Here is a 15,465-nt window from a genome sequence, read left to right as displayed (position 1 = left end):
ACAAATAACAGTTCCTTATAATTTGTATGATCTAATGCTTATTCCAAAGACAGAAAAATGTCATTTCTGTGGTTTGAATGCACTGAAGTAGAAGATATGAAATCCTATCTGTTGTCTGAATGGACTTATAATAATAGTTTAGTGTTGTTTTATTCAAATTCCAATAACAGTTAACTGTCATTAGAATTCAGTTCAGAATACATTTATCTATGGTCTTTAGTAGCCTACAAGAACATTTATCTGTTGTTTTAGTGCACAAGTAACAACATATTTTTTTTTGTATCTGTTGTTCTTAGATATTTCCAACAACATATTTGGATTTCATTTTGTCGTTGCTTTTTATTTCAGATGACAATTTTCTGTTGTTTGAGTGCACAAGTAACAACATATGGTTTCTTGTTTCTGTTGTTCTTAGATATGTCCAACAACATATTTGAATTTCACTTTGTCGTGGTTTTTCTATTTCAGATAACAATTTTCTGTTGTTTGAGTGCATACGTAACAACATATTTTTTCTTGTTTATGTTGTTCTTAGATATGTCCAACAACATATTTGGATTTCATTTTGTTGTTGCCTTCTAATTCCAGATGACATATTTGTATTCTAGTTGCACCACAATTATGTAAATCTGGAAACTACCCAATGCATTCATCAAATATGGAATCAATTTACAAAAATACAAATATTTAATTAATCCTGCAGCTATACATACATCCATAATGGAGCTAAACTTAATAAACATCAGTTCAATAACCCACCATAGTTGGCATGATCAACAAATGAAACCCAAAAAACACTGATATCTCATACTATTAATCATGTTTGGTGAAGGCAGATTTAGGTGGTGCATCAGTCACTTCAACAGCTGGTTTCGACATTGATTTTTTTTTTTACCTCTTTTCATTTGCAGTGCCTTCATCCTTACTGTTATTTCTTTAGCTTTGGCTGTGTTGTTAGACCGGGGAGCCTGAAAGAAACAGATCAATAGCTAGCAGTATGTATCAATAAATGGTTGAAAACACACAAAAGTTAAGGAACATAACAGCCACATCAACTCACCAAGTAAACAAGTATCAAGAAAAGAAACACAATCCAGACAATAGAAGCCACTCACCAAAAAGAAACTGAACCCAAGACCAAGTTCTTGCCTTTTAACTTCAAACAAACTCTCCTCTCTCCTTCTCTCTAGTTTTTAATCCCCTCCAGAAAAAAAGTATTCTTCTTCCCTCTTCCTATTCTTTCTTTCTCCTTTTCTCTCTGTATCGACTTTGCCATCTGCTCCTCTCTTTCTTTCTGACTTTCCTCTTTCTTTCTTTCCCTTGTTACTCTTTCTTTCTCCACCTCCCTCTATTTCCTTCTTTCTCACCACTTTGCCGACCCATCTTTCATTTCTTTTTTTTCTTTTTTTTTTTCTTTTTCTTTCTTCTTCTCAGCCACCAAAAACTGAACTTCTCATTTTCAAATAAAAGCCCACATCCCAAAACAAACTAAAAAAGAGAAATAAACTTAATATCTAATAATCTAAGTAATTGACAAACTGAAAGACAAAACCAACTAACCAAGTAAAACAATAGCACCTAACTAAATAAGTAAAATAAATAAACCTTTAACAAGGCTTATGAAAATGTAAACCCAAACACAAAAGAAGAGATATTTAAATTGGATGAGGGATATCACAAAAACTGTGAGTTAGACTAGCAACATGGCATTTTTTTTAATAGACTAGCAACTAAATCCATATCCTTGCAATCATCCACAGGGAAGTCATGACTCAAACACACTACTCAGCTCTATCAACTGCAGTAAAAGTGCAGTATCATAACTATAGAGTAGAAGTTAACTAGAAAACCCAAAATAGTTTTACAAGATTTACATGGCTAATAAATCAAAGTAACAACAACTACACACCATCAGTTCTAACTTGAAGTCACAACCAATTGGAATTCAACTTTGCCACCAACATCAAATCAATAAAGAGCCAACATAAGACTCAAAAGTCCTCTGACCTTACAAATATAATCACAACACTAAGCTTTTTGCAATAAAATCTAAACCCCGTAAGAATTGAGGGAAAAGAAACAAACATTCCCTTAATCACTTAATTACCGAACTCAAGAACTGTCACACCAACCTAATTTCAAAGGCTAAAATAAATTGAAGAACACTTCTAACAAGTATAATATCCAAAACTAATCCCAAAACAGTTCACATCAGTTCCAAGTACAAAAGAAAATAGAGGATTAATACAATACATTTGATAGGCATCGTAGAACCAAAAACACCCAATTTCTAACACTAAAGTGTCAGAAGGAAACATAACAAACTTTACAGAGCAATTACTTACCCTTACTCCCATTCTCCTTCATTCATCTCTTTCTTCTTCTTCTTCTAGCACCCAAATCGAAACTCACACCATTCTATAGCTTTACTCCCTACACACCTCACTGCTCCCCAGAACAAGAAAAACCAAACAAAGAAAGCCAGACAATTAAACACAGAGAACACAAAGATATAGCAGCACAAAATAAATGAAAATAACAAAGCTTTAATCACCTAGAACAAAGAAAATTAGTTTGACTTGAAAGCAAGAAACAATGGAAAAAAATTAAATGAAGAACATCAAACACCAAACCTGAAAACACACCACAGAGCAAACCAAGTACAATTTAACAAAAATGTGTAAACTATAAATAAGGACCAAAACAGGCATAAAAAAGGAATGAACAACATTTACATGGAAAAACTTTTGCACTTCTCAAATATAAAGAACAACCATGAACCATCTTCTCGTAAAGTTCCTAGTTTCACACCAAAACCTCCCAAATTCTAAATCTGCAGTACCTGAAAAAATAAAAAATATATATAGAATAAGCATAACTAAAAACACCAAGTTAATTAAGATCAGATTTTAATGTTGTAGAGAGAGTTAAACAGCAAGTAAGATTGATTTGAGTTCCATATAATTTCAGGTTGCCTTAAAGTAATCCACAAAATCTGATGCATCAACAAAATCTTCCATGAAATCCACAAACAAACCATCTGTTCCTCGTCGTTGACATATGTCATCTACTGCCTGATGAAGCCTTCTTGATATTGTAGCTCGCATCTCATCGTCCAAACATTTGTTTACCAAGTTTTTATGCCATGCATGACGAACCCGCCAGAAGCTTATCAGCACTGAGCACTGAAATACATCCCTGCGTTTAGTGAAAATAAAAGAATTCCATTACCTTCAATTCATCAATTGAAACCAGAAAAAGAAATACAGCTCCAGATTATTTCAAGTAGTTGCCAGAAACCTTATTAAATAAAGAAAGAATATTTTTCAGCTTTCAACTTTGATATTAAACATCCTTTTACAGGGCTATATATCTTATCAATCTTAAATCATTCATTGTCAAAACCATATGCACTAAGCACACAATCCTGGTGTATCAACTAAATTTCAGATGTAGAGTCACTCACTTCTCAAGCAGAAACTTATGATATATGTTAACTGATTATAAGCCATCTCCTTAATACTGGTATTTTATGCACGATATGATACACTAAAAGTACTTATTAAACATTTTTCTATCCAAAATCAATGGATGCATTGATTAATTTGCTGATGGAAAAAAAAAACACATTGTACCTCCCACGCCAAATAAAATAAATAAACAAATGAAGAATCAGCCTATGAAGCTCGCATTTAGGTTGGTGTGTGTGTGTGTGTGTATCCCAGAGATATCAAAGATACCATACGTACCATTCTTTGCCTTCTTTCCAACCGCTTCTTCTCTGCATTCGCCTTTTCATATTCTCCATTCTCCAGGTGCCGCTGGTCTGGCCTGAGTCTGGAATCCGTGGGTGGGAGCTTCTCCTTAATCCGTGATCAAATACCCAGGATCAGACAAAGCTATAAGAAACAATTAGAGATCTTCAACAAATCCATGGACCTATGTGGATAATATATACGTGCAATTAATCCAATAATTATCATGAATAATGGCGCACAATATAGACCAACAGATGTGTGAGTTTCTCAGAGTCATCAGACGAATAAAGCAGTGAGCATGTGTCAACATTTTCTATGCCTTGGCATAGAAACTACAGATGTCAGAACAGGTTCATAAATAAAAATTAACCACTAACCTGGTGAGGATTTCGGTCAAGAATGGATTGCTCTTTGAACTTCAGTTTGCATGAATACTCACGATTACCCCGTATGTGCATTGTACCATGGTGGTCACAATAAAGTTTACTGAGAATGAGATTATATATATTTGTTGTGACCTATCAAATGGCATGAAAATATTTAGCATGACTGGAACATATATAAAGAAAATAAATAAACAAATAAAAAAGATAAACCAAAAATTCGAATGAGGAGTCAGTATAAAGGGAAACAGAATCACACAATAATCCCACCTTGCTCCACTAGAAAATTTAACCATCATCAAACTCCACGCTTAGAACTCCAACAGGGTCAAGCTGAATTGATCGCCCCCAAAATTTTGACCGGAGATTGCTATCAGCCCAGAACTTCGACCCTCTACCTTCACAGTGGCAAGCAATGAGTGTTGGGTGGTGACTGACCTCTTCCTCAATTACATTGCTAAATTAAGGATTTCTAAAGTACAAGTATAGGAAAGATAATGAAGCACATCACCCTTACCTCCCTTGCGGCTAAATCCCTCGCTTCTAGGTTTTCCTTCTCCAAAACTGTATTTCCTTTGTTTCCTGCAATTACAACGCGAAAACTATTTCAGGACTCACAACGTAGAAGCAAGGAAGAAGAATTAATGACTAAGTGGATATATGGATTGGAAAACCAACAAGAGTAATCGATTGATTCAATTCAAAGCCCATCAAAAGTTCAAAACCAACTACATAGATGAATCAATTGATTCAATTCCCATTCACAGAGCCCAAAACAGATGCAATTCAATTAATCAACTAATTCAATTCCCATCCAAAATAGATACAGAGGCCAAATATCATCATCTCAAAACAATGCAGTAAGCAAAGTCCAAAACAGCTCCAACAATCATGAATCAGAAACACCATAGTCCAAAATCCAAAACTTGACTATGAGATACACACAACTACAATTCAATTAAGTTTATAACATTCACCGAGCTTGCAGAATGCTAGAATCACTTCAATTATGACTCAAATCAGTGAAATCACTCAATGCCCAGCAACTTAACAAGACTCACCGAGCTTGCAGAAACACCGAATCCAAAACCCAGAAATCGAGCTTGAAGAATCACCACTTGAACCCAGAAATCGAGCTTGAAGAATGAAGAATCACCAAGCTTCGAGGTTGAAGAATCACCGAGCTTGAAGCCTTGAACCCAGAAATCCAACCCAAAAAGCCCTGAAAAGTGTGAACCCAGAAATTGTGAGATTGTGAGACTAAAACCTAGAAATTCGATTAAGAGTAAAACCCAGAAAGACTGAGAATCGAGTTTACCTGCGAGCTGGAGAGCTAAAGAGCTGGCCGGAGAGGGACTGAGAATCTAGTCAATCGACTGATCGAGAAAGAGCCTGTCGGATAGAGAGAGAGTGATAGGAGCATTTTAATGTGATATTTTAATAGTTAATTCCTCACATTTTGCTTAGTTAATTCCTTAACTGAATCGATTTTTAATTCAATTTCTATTTTTAGGTACATTGGAGTAAATGAAGGTGAAATGAGCGTTAGGTCCATAATTACTTGGAAATGATGGAGAAAAATGGAAATGTACTAAAAGATCAATTTTACACATATTCCTACTCCAGCTAGGAGAAACCAAGCCAAGCAAAGAAGAAGGAGCGGCCGCCTGACCAAATGAACTTCAAATGAGCTGAAACCTTCCATATCCATTCTAGACACCCAAAGGATCATTTCTTATGAAGAGTGCCAGAGAAAAATATGAGTGGAAGGCCTTCAAACAATCAGCCCAATTTTCTACAGAAGCAAAACCGGAAAACTGGACCTGTAAGAGGTCCAGCAGCATTTCCAGCCCAACCACATGGATTGAAGCTCTGAAAATTGTCAGGATGATCTACACTCATAGTGGAACATTTCATATGAAGAAGTCGAAGGCATATAATGAAGTCTTGTTGGAGAAATAATTGAAGGAATAAAGGGGAAGAAACTGACCTGAAAACAGCTCAACACCACATATTCATGTTTCCCACCCACATGAAGAAAGCTAGATGCTTTTCTCTTTTTCCTTGGATATATTTTTTCTACAATCTCTTTAATAGATCATCATCACTTCCATGTTGCTGCACCTTCATGCTTTGCTTTCATTTCATCATTTCTCTTTCTTTTCCATATTTTACAAATCACTTTCATACTCCACTTTCATTATTTTTCTTCCACTCATCATTTCACTCTTCTTTTTCTTCCCTATATAAACACCTTCTCCTCTCATTCTAAAACAAATTCCTTCATCCATCTCATCTTCTTTGTCTCTCCATTTCCTTTCCATTTTCCTTCTCCATTCTCTAGTTGCAAAGTTCTGCGTTTTCAAGCAAGGAGAGGAAGAAGAAGAAGGAGCCGTGAAGATCATATCCTCCATCATCCACCTTGAAGGCTTGCTTCCAAGATTCAAGATCCAACCATCTAGCTCTCCATCTCCATCTCCCCTCACGGTGTAATTCATTCTTTTTCCTTGTAATGATCTTTTGTTTTCCTTGTTTGATTTCGTATGAACTTGTTTCTAGTTAACAATAATGTTTAGGGCAAAGTTTAAGCCCAACTTCTATGTTTAAATAAAGTTTTCGAATTCCATAATTGTGTCTCAAGGCTTTATCATTCATCTTTCAAGGTGTATTATATCCTTTCTCTTGTTTTCTTTGTTTGATTTTGTAAGACCATGAATTTAGTTAACAAATAATGTTAAGGGCAAAGTTTAAAGCCCGTTTATATGTTTTGAAATAAAGTTGTAATTTCTTTGTGTTGATTTCTATGTTGCTTATGTGAGATTGTTCGATTGAATTTGATTGATAGAAAACTTTTATATGTTTATCTTATTTGGGTCAACACTTATAGGATTTGCATGTAATTGGTGCTAGATTTAGGTAAACGATTCACCTAATAGTTTTGTGAACCTAAATCACAAGTAGTAAAGGCTTTGGACAAAGGTCGAATTCAATTGAAGATGATTGCAAATAGGTGAACTTTTTCATAACTAGGTTGTGCACTTAAGTTGATAACCTTTCTCTATGCTTCTTGCATTGAACATGTTTTGATTAGCTAGCTTTCTAGACTATGATTGCATGTTTAATAGGATTGATCTAGGTGCTTTCACTTAGGTTAATTAGTAAAGGAAAGTAAAATATGGGAAATCATTTGCTTCAAATGTTTCACATGATCGACTTCTTTCTCATGACATTGAAAATCAACTATAGGAATTGTAATTGGATTTCTTGCTTATGGATGTGGTTTTGATCTTTGTTCCTTGCGTTCCACCCATGTATATATGTTTTTACATTTTCTTTATTTTATTTATCTTAATTTTCAATTCTATAATTCTTAAACCCCCCTCCCTTTTTATTTCGTTACTTGTATATATTTCTATTCTTTATTTTATTTTTGTAAATAATACTTCATTATTTTAATTCTTTATTTGTTTATACAATTGTATATATTTATATTCTTTATTTTATTTTTGTAAATAATACTTTTCTTTATTTGTTTCACAATTACAAGTGTACCCTCAATCCCCGGATAGAACGATCCCTATTTACCATATACTAACGATGACATTTTACAGGGTTAAATTGCGCGCTCATTTCGAGCGCGTCAATTTTTGGCGCCGTTGCCGGGGATTGAAAAATCACTTGCTAAATTGTGTCATTTATTGTATATATTTGTTGTATATAAATTGTTTAAAACTTAGTTTAAATATTATTTATATTATTGAACACGAATTTTAATTGTAGGTTGTAAATTGAGAGGAATAGGTGAAGTCTCTTTTGTTAATATTGGCCTAAACCCCTTATTGGTACCTAGCTCAGGTCCCTTAAGGTTGAGGGCGGCCTTTATTAACACTTGTTGAACTGTCTTCACACTTATGAACTTTTTCATCTTAGTAAGTATAGCCTATGTGGAATGGTGTCTAGGAAGGGGACAACGTTCATGACGGGTTTTTGAATCCAGAAGTGCTTGCAAATGGGCGTAAACCACTATGTGGGAGTAGCTCATGCCAAAATGGATTTTTCCTCTCGTGTTCGCCCTCCCCCACCTGGCCATTTCAGTAAGGTTGCCCAAACGATTTGAAAGGGAGTTTGTGTCTAGGCGACTATACTTGGGCCGCACGTTCACTTGATTTACCGCTTGGAATTTGATTCGATATCAATAATGTTTATAACAAAAGAAATACTTGTGAATACTCTATACGTGTAAATTATTTACTTGTTTCACACTTTAAACTTGTAAAAATACTTTTCACGTTTTATACTCACTTGTGTACTTAACTTGTGTCTTATGTACAATATACTTGTTAATTTTACTTGTAGTTTGTAATTAATAGTTATACTTGTTTTATTTTGTATTTCTTTGTTAATTATAGTTACTAACTTTATTTAATGTAGGTACCGTCTGGCTGCAAGACGTAAAATACAAGCGCTACTTGGGAGGCAACCCAATTCAGAATATATTCAGATTTGCTTTCTCTTTCCCTATTTCTTTTTATTTTTCAATTTTTCTCTTTAGTTTTTATTTTAGGATTTGTTTTCGTAAATGTCTTCTATCTATGCTTACTTATTTCATTGCATGCTTTTAATTGATTACATTGAAGATAATGCAATATTTAAGTGTGGGGGAAGAGATTTATATAATTGTCTTTCATTTTGAGTCCTATAAATATAATTGTCTTTCAATTTTGAGTCCTATAAATATTTTTGTCTTTCATTTTGAGTCCTATATATATTTATATTTGTCTTTTATTTTTGAGTCCTTTATATAAAAAAAAAAAAAAAAACTTCATTTATTCAGTCTTATTAAATTCAGCTATTTACAAAAAAAAAAAAATTTAAAAAAATATATAATAATAATAAAAATACTCTATACTAAGCTATGTCTGCATTTCCGTAGGAGTTGAGGCTGAGCTCAAGGGAAATGCGAGAGTCACCGCCATAGCCGCTACCTCCCTCGGAAGTAGTCTTCATGTTGCCAAAGATGTCCTCACCATGCATGGGGAATAGTGGAAGGGTTTCAATCTCCTGGTGATATTCTCCTCGTTGTTCCATGATCGATCCATCAACACCATAGCCGACACGTGAGCCAAAGTTTAGATCAATGGATCTACCATCATCAGTAGAACTAGTGGATCCAAAATTGAGATAGAGAGATCCACCAACCGGAACGTTCCGAAATTCCTTCAACTTCTGCCTCTCACGAGCCTTGAGGTTCTGGAACCAAAAGAAGACGTTCTTGTCCTCGATCTGCCCATACTGTTTCAGATGAAGGCAGATCTCTTGAATCTGCTCTGGAGTTGGGTACTTAAAACCCTTATCATAGTAAAGGCCCTTGAGGATTCTTAGTTGAGGCGGTGTGGGAGCCCACCGGTTACTACTCCCGGCTGCTTGGATGCTTCCTCCCTCCTCGGTTGGTTGCTGGGCTTGTAATTCCATTTGTTGCTGGGTTTGTAACTCCATTAGTTGCAGAGTTCGTGGTTCCATGTTGATGAAGAAAGGATTTGAGTTTTGAAAGAAAGGCTGAAGGGTTCAGACAGAAAGGCTGGAACTCGGAAGAATTTTCTTTTGAAGTGAACAGTCACTCCCTCAGAATGCACCTATTTATAGAACGAGTGAGCAGATCTCCACCGTTGGATCGACGATCTCTAAGATTAAATCTACGCGTTGGATTAAAGTCACCCGAAAACACGGAAAAGCTGTTGGCGCGTGGAGGACACGTGGGGGAACCAAACGAATCTCGAGGAGCTGTGACAGACAAGCTACAGCCGAAAGCAGGTTTAATTGCCGTGAATCAAGGAAAAGAAAGGACGCGTGGGGGAATCAGACGAATCTCGAGGATCCGTGACAGACAAGCTATAGCCGAAAGCATGCCATAAATCCAGGAAAAGAAAAGAATATTTACACGTGGGGGAGTTTCTTGGGCCGTGAACTATCATAACACTTCTCCTTCCCGGAGAAGCTTTGTTAAAACCGTGTGCCTGTTGAGATTTCTACCCTATTTTGTGCTTTACATATACATCCTTTTTTGTCTCCTCCAGATTTTACTAAGGTTTGTCTAAGCGTGCAGTTTCAAATTCCTTCTACTTCCTCATGGCTCGAACCAGGGTTACCCCTCGCAGGGGCGTCAATCAACGCCGTGTTCTCTCTTTGGAAGAAGAAGGTCGTCAAGCGGCCACTAGAGCTGGGCTTACTCGTCCATGGGACCATCGTCCTATCCGTGAGCGTACCCGCAGTCCCCCTCCTCTGCCTCGTCGCTCTCCCAGACTGCATCCCGGAGAGTCTTCTTCCTCACCAGCTGCTCGTGCTCCTCGGCCTATGGCCACCCTGGAAAGCTTGTCGGATTCGATTGATGATTTGCGTTCCTCTCTCCGCGATGGTATTATGGTGACAGATTGGAGAGTCAATTGCATGATCGATTACATCTCTGAGATGAACTGCTCTTTGATCCGCTGTCACACTGCAATAAACAAGCTTGCTCAGGAAGTCAATAACTTGCAGAATTGTCCTCCTGGGTTTCCTCGCAAGGACGCTACTGCATCACAACATGAGGACCCGCCTCCGAAGGCTGAAACCAGCAAGAGGGCTGCCACTCGCCCGCATACCGCTCCTCCAAAGGAGTAAATGGAGGTACAAGTCTAGGCTAAAAGACTTTAAACATTAAGCGCTGCATGGGAGACAACCCATTTCAACCGTATCTGTGGAGGAGCCATCAAACGCAGATTTGCTTTCTTGAACTCTTCCTTCTATTTTATTTTCATGAATTTTAAGTTGTTTTAGGTTTCGTTGTGTTAACTTTCTCTTCTATGCTTGATTTATGCTTTGCATGCTTTATATTTGTTATACATTGAGGACAATGCATGAATTAAGTATGGGGGACGGATTATTGCTTTATTGTGTTTTTAGTAGTTAGTAAAAAAAAAAAATGTTTATAACAAAAGAAAATGTTGTGATACACTAAGGTATATTGGATTAAACATAGTCTTGAAAAAGGGTAGCTGTTTCAGTCCCATTGCACATAGAGACTCCCTGTTCCCGTACCTAAGTGTTGAAATTAAATTAAATTGTAAAAAAAAAAATGTTGGTTTTAGAGTGTTTTTGTGTGTTTGAGTCTTAGGATGCTCCTAACGTCTAGGATGAACATGTCTCCGAATTCATGGCTGAAGGTTTTCACAATCAAAATAGGACTTAATTGAATTCTGTGGTTAATCGACATTGTGATGCTTGTATGAAGATTTGAGATAGGATTGTAACTTGGTTCATTAAGCATGCTAGGATTAAGTCTGATTCATTTGACCCAAGTGAGTTGTTGAGCTAAAATACTTTCTTTTTGAGTGCTTATTGATAATTTCAGAATTTCATGGCTGTATTTGCAAAACCTCATCTTTCTTTGAAAATCTAATGATCATGTGCCATAGATTTTAATGGACTAGAGAGTACTAGAACTCGGCTGTTGTGACTGTCAAAACTTGTATGCCATAATATGCACTGATCCTGGATAGGATAGAAGGCATTAGGGTAACCACCAAAGCCAAACAAGCATGTGTCCCCAATTGTGCCCGTCGTGGGACTCCTTAGAATGAACCCCTTTGAGCCTACGTTGAAAACCTTTGTTTCATCACCCTCACTACCCTACCATGAGCTTAGTACAGGATATCTCTACCCTTGTCTTAAGGACTTAGTAGAGCATGACATAGTATGTAGGGGTGACGATGAAAGACAAGTGTGGGGTGGGGAAAATCCAAGAAAAAAAAAAATTTGCCTTGAAAAAAAAAAAAAAAGAAATAAAAGCGGCAAAAGAGAAGAAAAATTGAAAAGAAAACTCTTGGGAAAATGTTGAAGTGTGGTTTTGGACTTGCAAATTTGTAGAAGGCTCAAAGTTGAAAATTATGCCTTTGTCCATTCCCATGTTGGTTAGAGTGAAGGTTTGGCCCAAAACAATGATATTTGGTCTACAAAAATAATGACATAAGGTGGTCCTTATATGCTCTGCTAGGTCCTTAGGATTTTTTTTGTATCCTTAATCTTCATTTCGAAAACCCTAGCTTAGCCCCATTACAACCTGTTTTAAGTGCTGACTTGATCCTTGAGATGGGCAGTCTTTGGTTAGTGGAGTCAGTTACGCAGTCGAGCTTATGGTTTAGGTCCATTTGTGCACTCAGTCATTTCATGAGGTCTTTAAAAATTCTTCACAAAATGTGTTTATTGATGAAATATGCAAGCTGTTTGTTGCCTTACAATTTGTTCTCTTGCATATACTTGAGTGTGAAGCTTTTAAGCATAGCCATTTCTGAGAGAAAAATCGAGAGTATGCCCTGTGAGTTTGGATTGGACTTGTTCGAAACATGCTATCATTCACTGTATAACTTAAGTTCTCCATATCTTGCTTAGTCATATGAATGTCACAGGTTTATTAACCATGGAATTATCTTTGTGATTTTGATTAAGTGTTTAATGTGAAAGCCATGAGTTTGGAATCTCTGAGACAACAGTTAGGAGCAATAGAGTCATTTACTTGCTTTTTGTCAAGTCTCTGTTCTGTTTTGGATTTTTTTGTTTTGTTTTGCTAAGGGACTAGCAAAAGCTAAGTGTGGGGGAATTTGATAGGAGCATTTTAATGTGATATTTTAATAGTTAATTCCTCACATTTTGCTTAGTTAATTCCTTAACTGAATCGATTTTTAATTCAATTTCTATTTTTAGGTACATTGGAGTAAATGAAGGTGAAATGAGCGTTAGGTCCATAATTACTTGGAAATGATGGAGAAAAATGGAAATGTACTAAAAGATCAATTTTACACATATTCCTACTCCAGCTAGGAGAAACCAAGCCAAGCAAAGAAGAAGGAGCGGCCGCCTGACCAAATGAACTTCAAATGAGCTGAAACCTTCCATATCCATTCTAGACACCCAAAGGATCATTTCTTATGGAGAGTGTGATAGGAGCATTTTAATGCGACGTTTTAACTGCATTTCCCTACATTTCTTACGTTATTTCCTTATTAAAATGCTGTTTAGGAAAGTTTCCATTCTTTGATTGGGAAAGTTCCTATTTGTAGAAAGTTTATATTTTTGTAGTTTCTATTTATCATTTTTAGTAAGTTGCCATTTTTCATTTTAGGAAAGTTTCTATTTTTCTTATTAGTTTCTATTTTTTTAGGACCTCCAAGCAAGTGGAAAATCTTGAGGAGGAAAATCAAAGTTGCAACCAAGTGGAAAATCTTGAGGAGGAAAATCAAAGTTGCAACCAAGTGGAAAATCTTGAGGAGGAAAATCAAAGTTGCAACCAAGTGGAAAATCTTGAGGAGGAAAATCAAAGTTGCAAGGAAGTGGAAAATCTTGAGGAGGAAAATCAAAGTTGCAACCAAGTGGAAAATCTTGAGGAGGAAAATCAAAGTTGCAACCAAGTGGAAAATCTTGAGGAGGAAAATCAAAGTTGCAACCAAGTGGAAAATCTTGAGGAGGAAAATCAATTCAAGTTGAACAAGTGATAAACATGTGGGAAGATATTTTTTACAAATTTGTCTAACATATCTAGCCCTTCATTTATGTTCATCTCCACCCTCCATTCATCATTTTTTGGGCTATAAATACACTTCTCCTCTCACTCTCAAAACATCTTCCTTCATCCATCTCATCTTCTTTGTCTCTCCATTTCCTTTCCATTTTTCTCTCCATTCTCTAGTTTTAAGTTTCTGCATTTTTAGGCAAAGAGAAGAAGAGAAGAAGAAGCCATGAAGCCTCCTAGCCGTCATCATCCACCTTGTGCCGTGATAGTGAAGTCTTGCTTTAAAGATTCAAGATCAACGTCTCAAGCTCTTCATCATCCACTCCCTTCATGGTGTAATTCTATCTTTTTCCTTGTAATTTCTTTTGGTTTTCTTTGTTTAGATTTGTAGAACTATGAATTCTAGTTAACAAATAATGTTAAGGGCAAAGTTTAAAGCCCGTTTATATGTTTTGAAATAAAGTTGTGATTTCTATAATTGTGATTCTAAGTTGCTTATGTGAGTTTGTTCGATTAAATTTGCTTTACAGAAAACTTTTATATGTTTATCTTATTTGGGTCGACACTTATAGGATTTGCATGTAATTGGTGCTAGGTTTAAGAACATGAAATCGACTTTTCGTTTTGTGTAACTTGAATCAAAAGTAGTAAAGGTTCTGGACAAGAATCGAATTTAATTGAAGAGGATTGCAATTAGGTGGACTTTTCCATAACTAAGTTGTACACTTGAGTTGATAGCCTTTCTCTATGTCTAATGCGTTGAACATGTCATGATTGACTAGCTTTCTAGGGCTTGATTGCATGTTTGATAGAATTAATCTAGGTGCTTTCGCTTAGGTTAATTAGCATTGAAAAGTAAAATATGGGAAATCATTTGCTTTCGAATGTTTCACATGATCAACTCCTCTCTCATGACTTGGAAGAACAATTATAGGGTTTGAATCGAATTTGATTACATGGAATTGATTTTGATCTTTGTTCCTTGCGTTCCACCCTTGTATATATGTTTTTACGTTTTCTTTATTTTATTTATTTTAATTTTAATTTTAAGAATCCTAATCCCCCCTTATTTGTGTTTACTTGTATATATTTATTCTTTATTTTATTTTTGTAAATAATACTTTATTATTTTAATTCTTTATTTGTTAATACAATTGTATATATTTATATTCTTTATTTTATTTTTGTAAATAATAATTTTCTTTATTTGTTTCACAATTACAAATGTACCCTCAATCCCCGGATAGAACGATCCCTACTTGCTTATATTACTAACGACATTTTCAGGGTTAAATTACGCGCTTGCTTTTAAGCGACATCAATTTTTGGCGCCGTTGCAGGGGATTGAAAAATCACTTGCTAAATTGTGTCATTTATTGTATATATTTGTTGTATATAAATTGTTTAAAACTTAGTTTAAATATTATTTATATTATTGAACACGAATTTTAATTGTAGGTTGTAAATTGAGAGGAATAGGTGAAGTCTCTTTTGTTAATATTGGCCTAAACCCCTTATTGGTACCTAGCTCAGGTCCCTTAAGGTTGAGGGCGGCCTTTATTAACACTTGTTGAACTGTCTTCACACTTATGAACTTTTTCATCTTAGTAAGTATAGCCTATGTGGAATGGTGTCTAGGAAGGGGACAACGTTCATGACGGGTTTTTGAATCCAGAAGTGCTTGCAAATGGGCGTAAACCACTATGTGGGAGTAGCTCATGCCAAAATGGATTTTTCCTCTCGTGTTCGCCCTCCCCCACCTGGCCATTTCAGTAAGGTTGCC

At 35.8% G+C, this 15,465-nt stretch overlaps 1 protein-coding gene across 1 annotated transcript; it reads right to left on the bottom strand.

Annotated features, from left to right (window-relative positions):
* Window positions 1-2,966: 2,966 nt before the first annotated feature.
* Window positions 2,967-4,902, bottom strand: LOC112184193 (oxysterol-binding protein-related protein 2A). The gene is given in 5 exon segments (XM_040513377.1): window positions 2,967-3,185; window positions 3,750-3,863; window positions 4,136-4,276; window positions 4,412-4,598; window positions 4,874-4,902. Coding segments are annotated over 5 exon segments (690 nt in total).
* Window positions 4,903-15,465: the final 10,563 nt, after the last annotated feature.

This window comes from Rosa chinensis, chromosome 2 (genome assembly GCF_002994745.2).
Source record: "Rosa chinensis cultivar Old Blush chromosome 2, RchiOBHm-V2, whole genome shotgun sequence".
In the NCBI taxonomy this organism is placed as follows: Eukaryota; Viridiplantae; Streptophyta; class Magnoliopsida; order Rosales; family Rosaceae; genus Rosa; species Rosa chinensis.
This window is presented reverse-complemented; position numbering and strand designations above follow the sequence as displayed.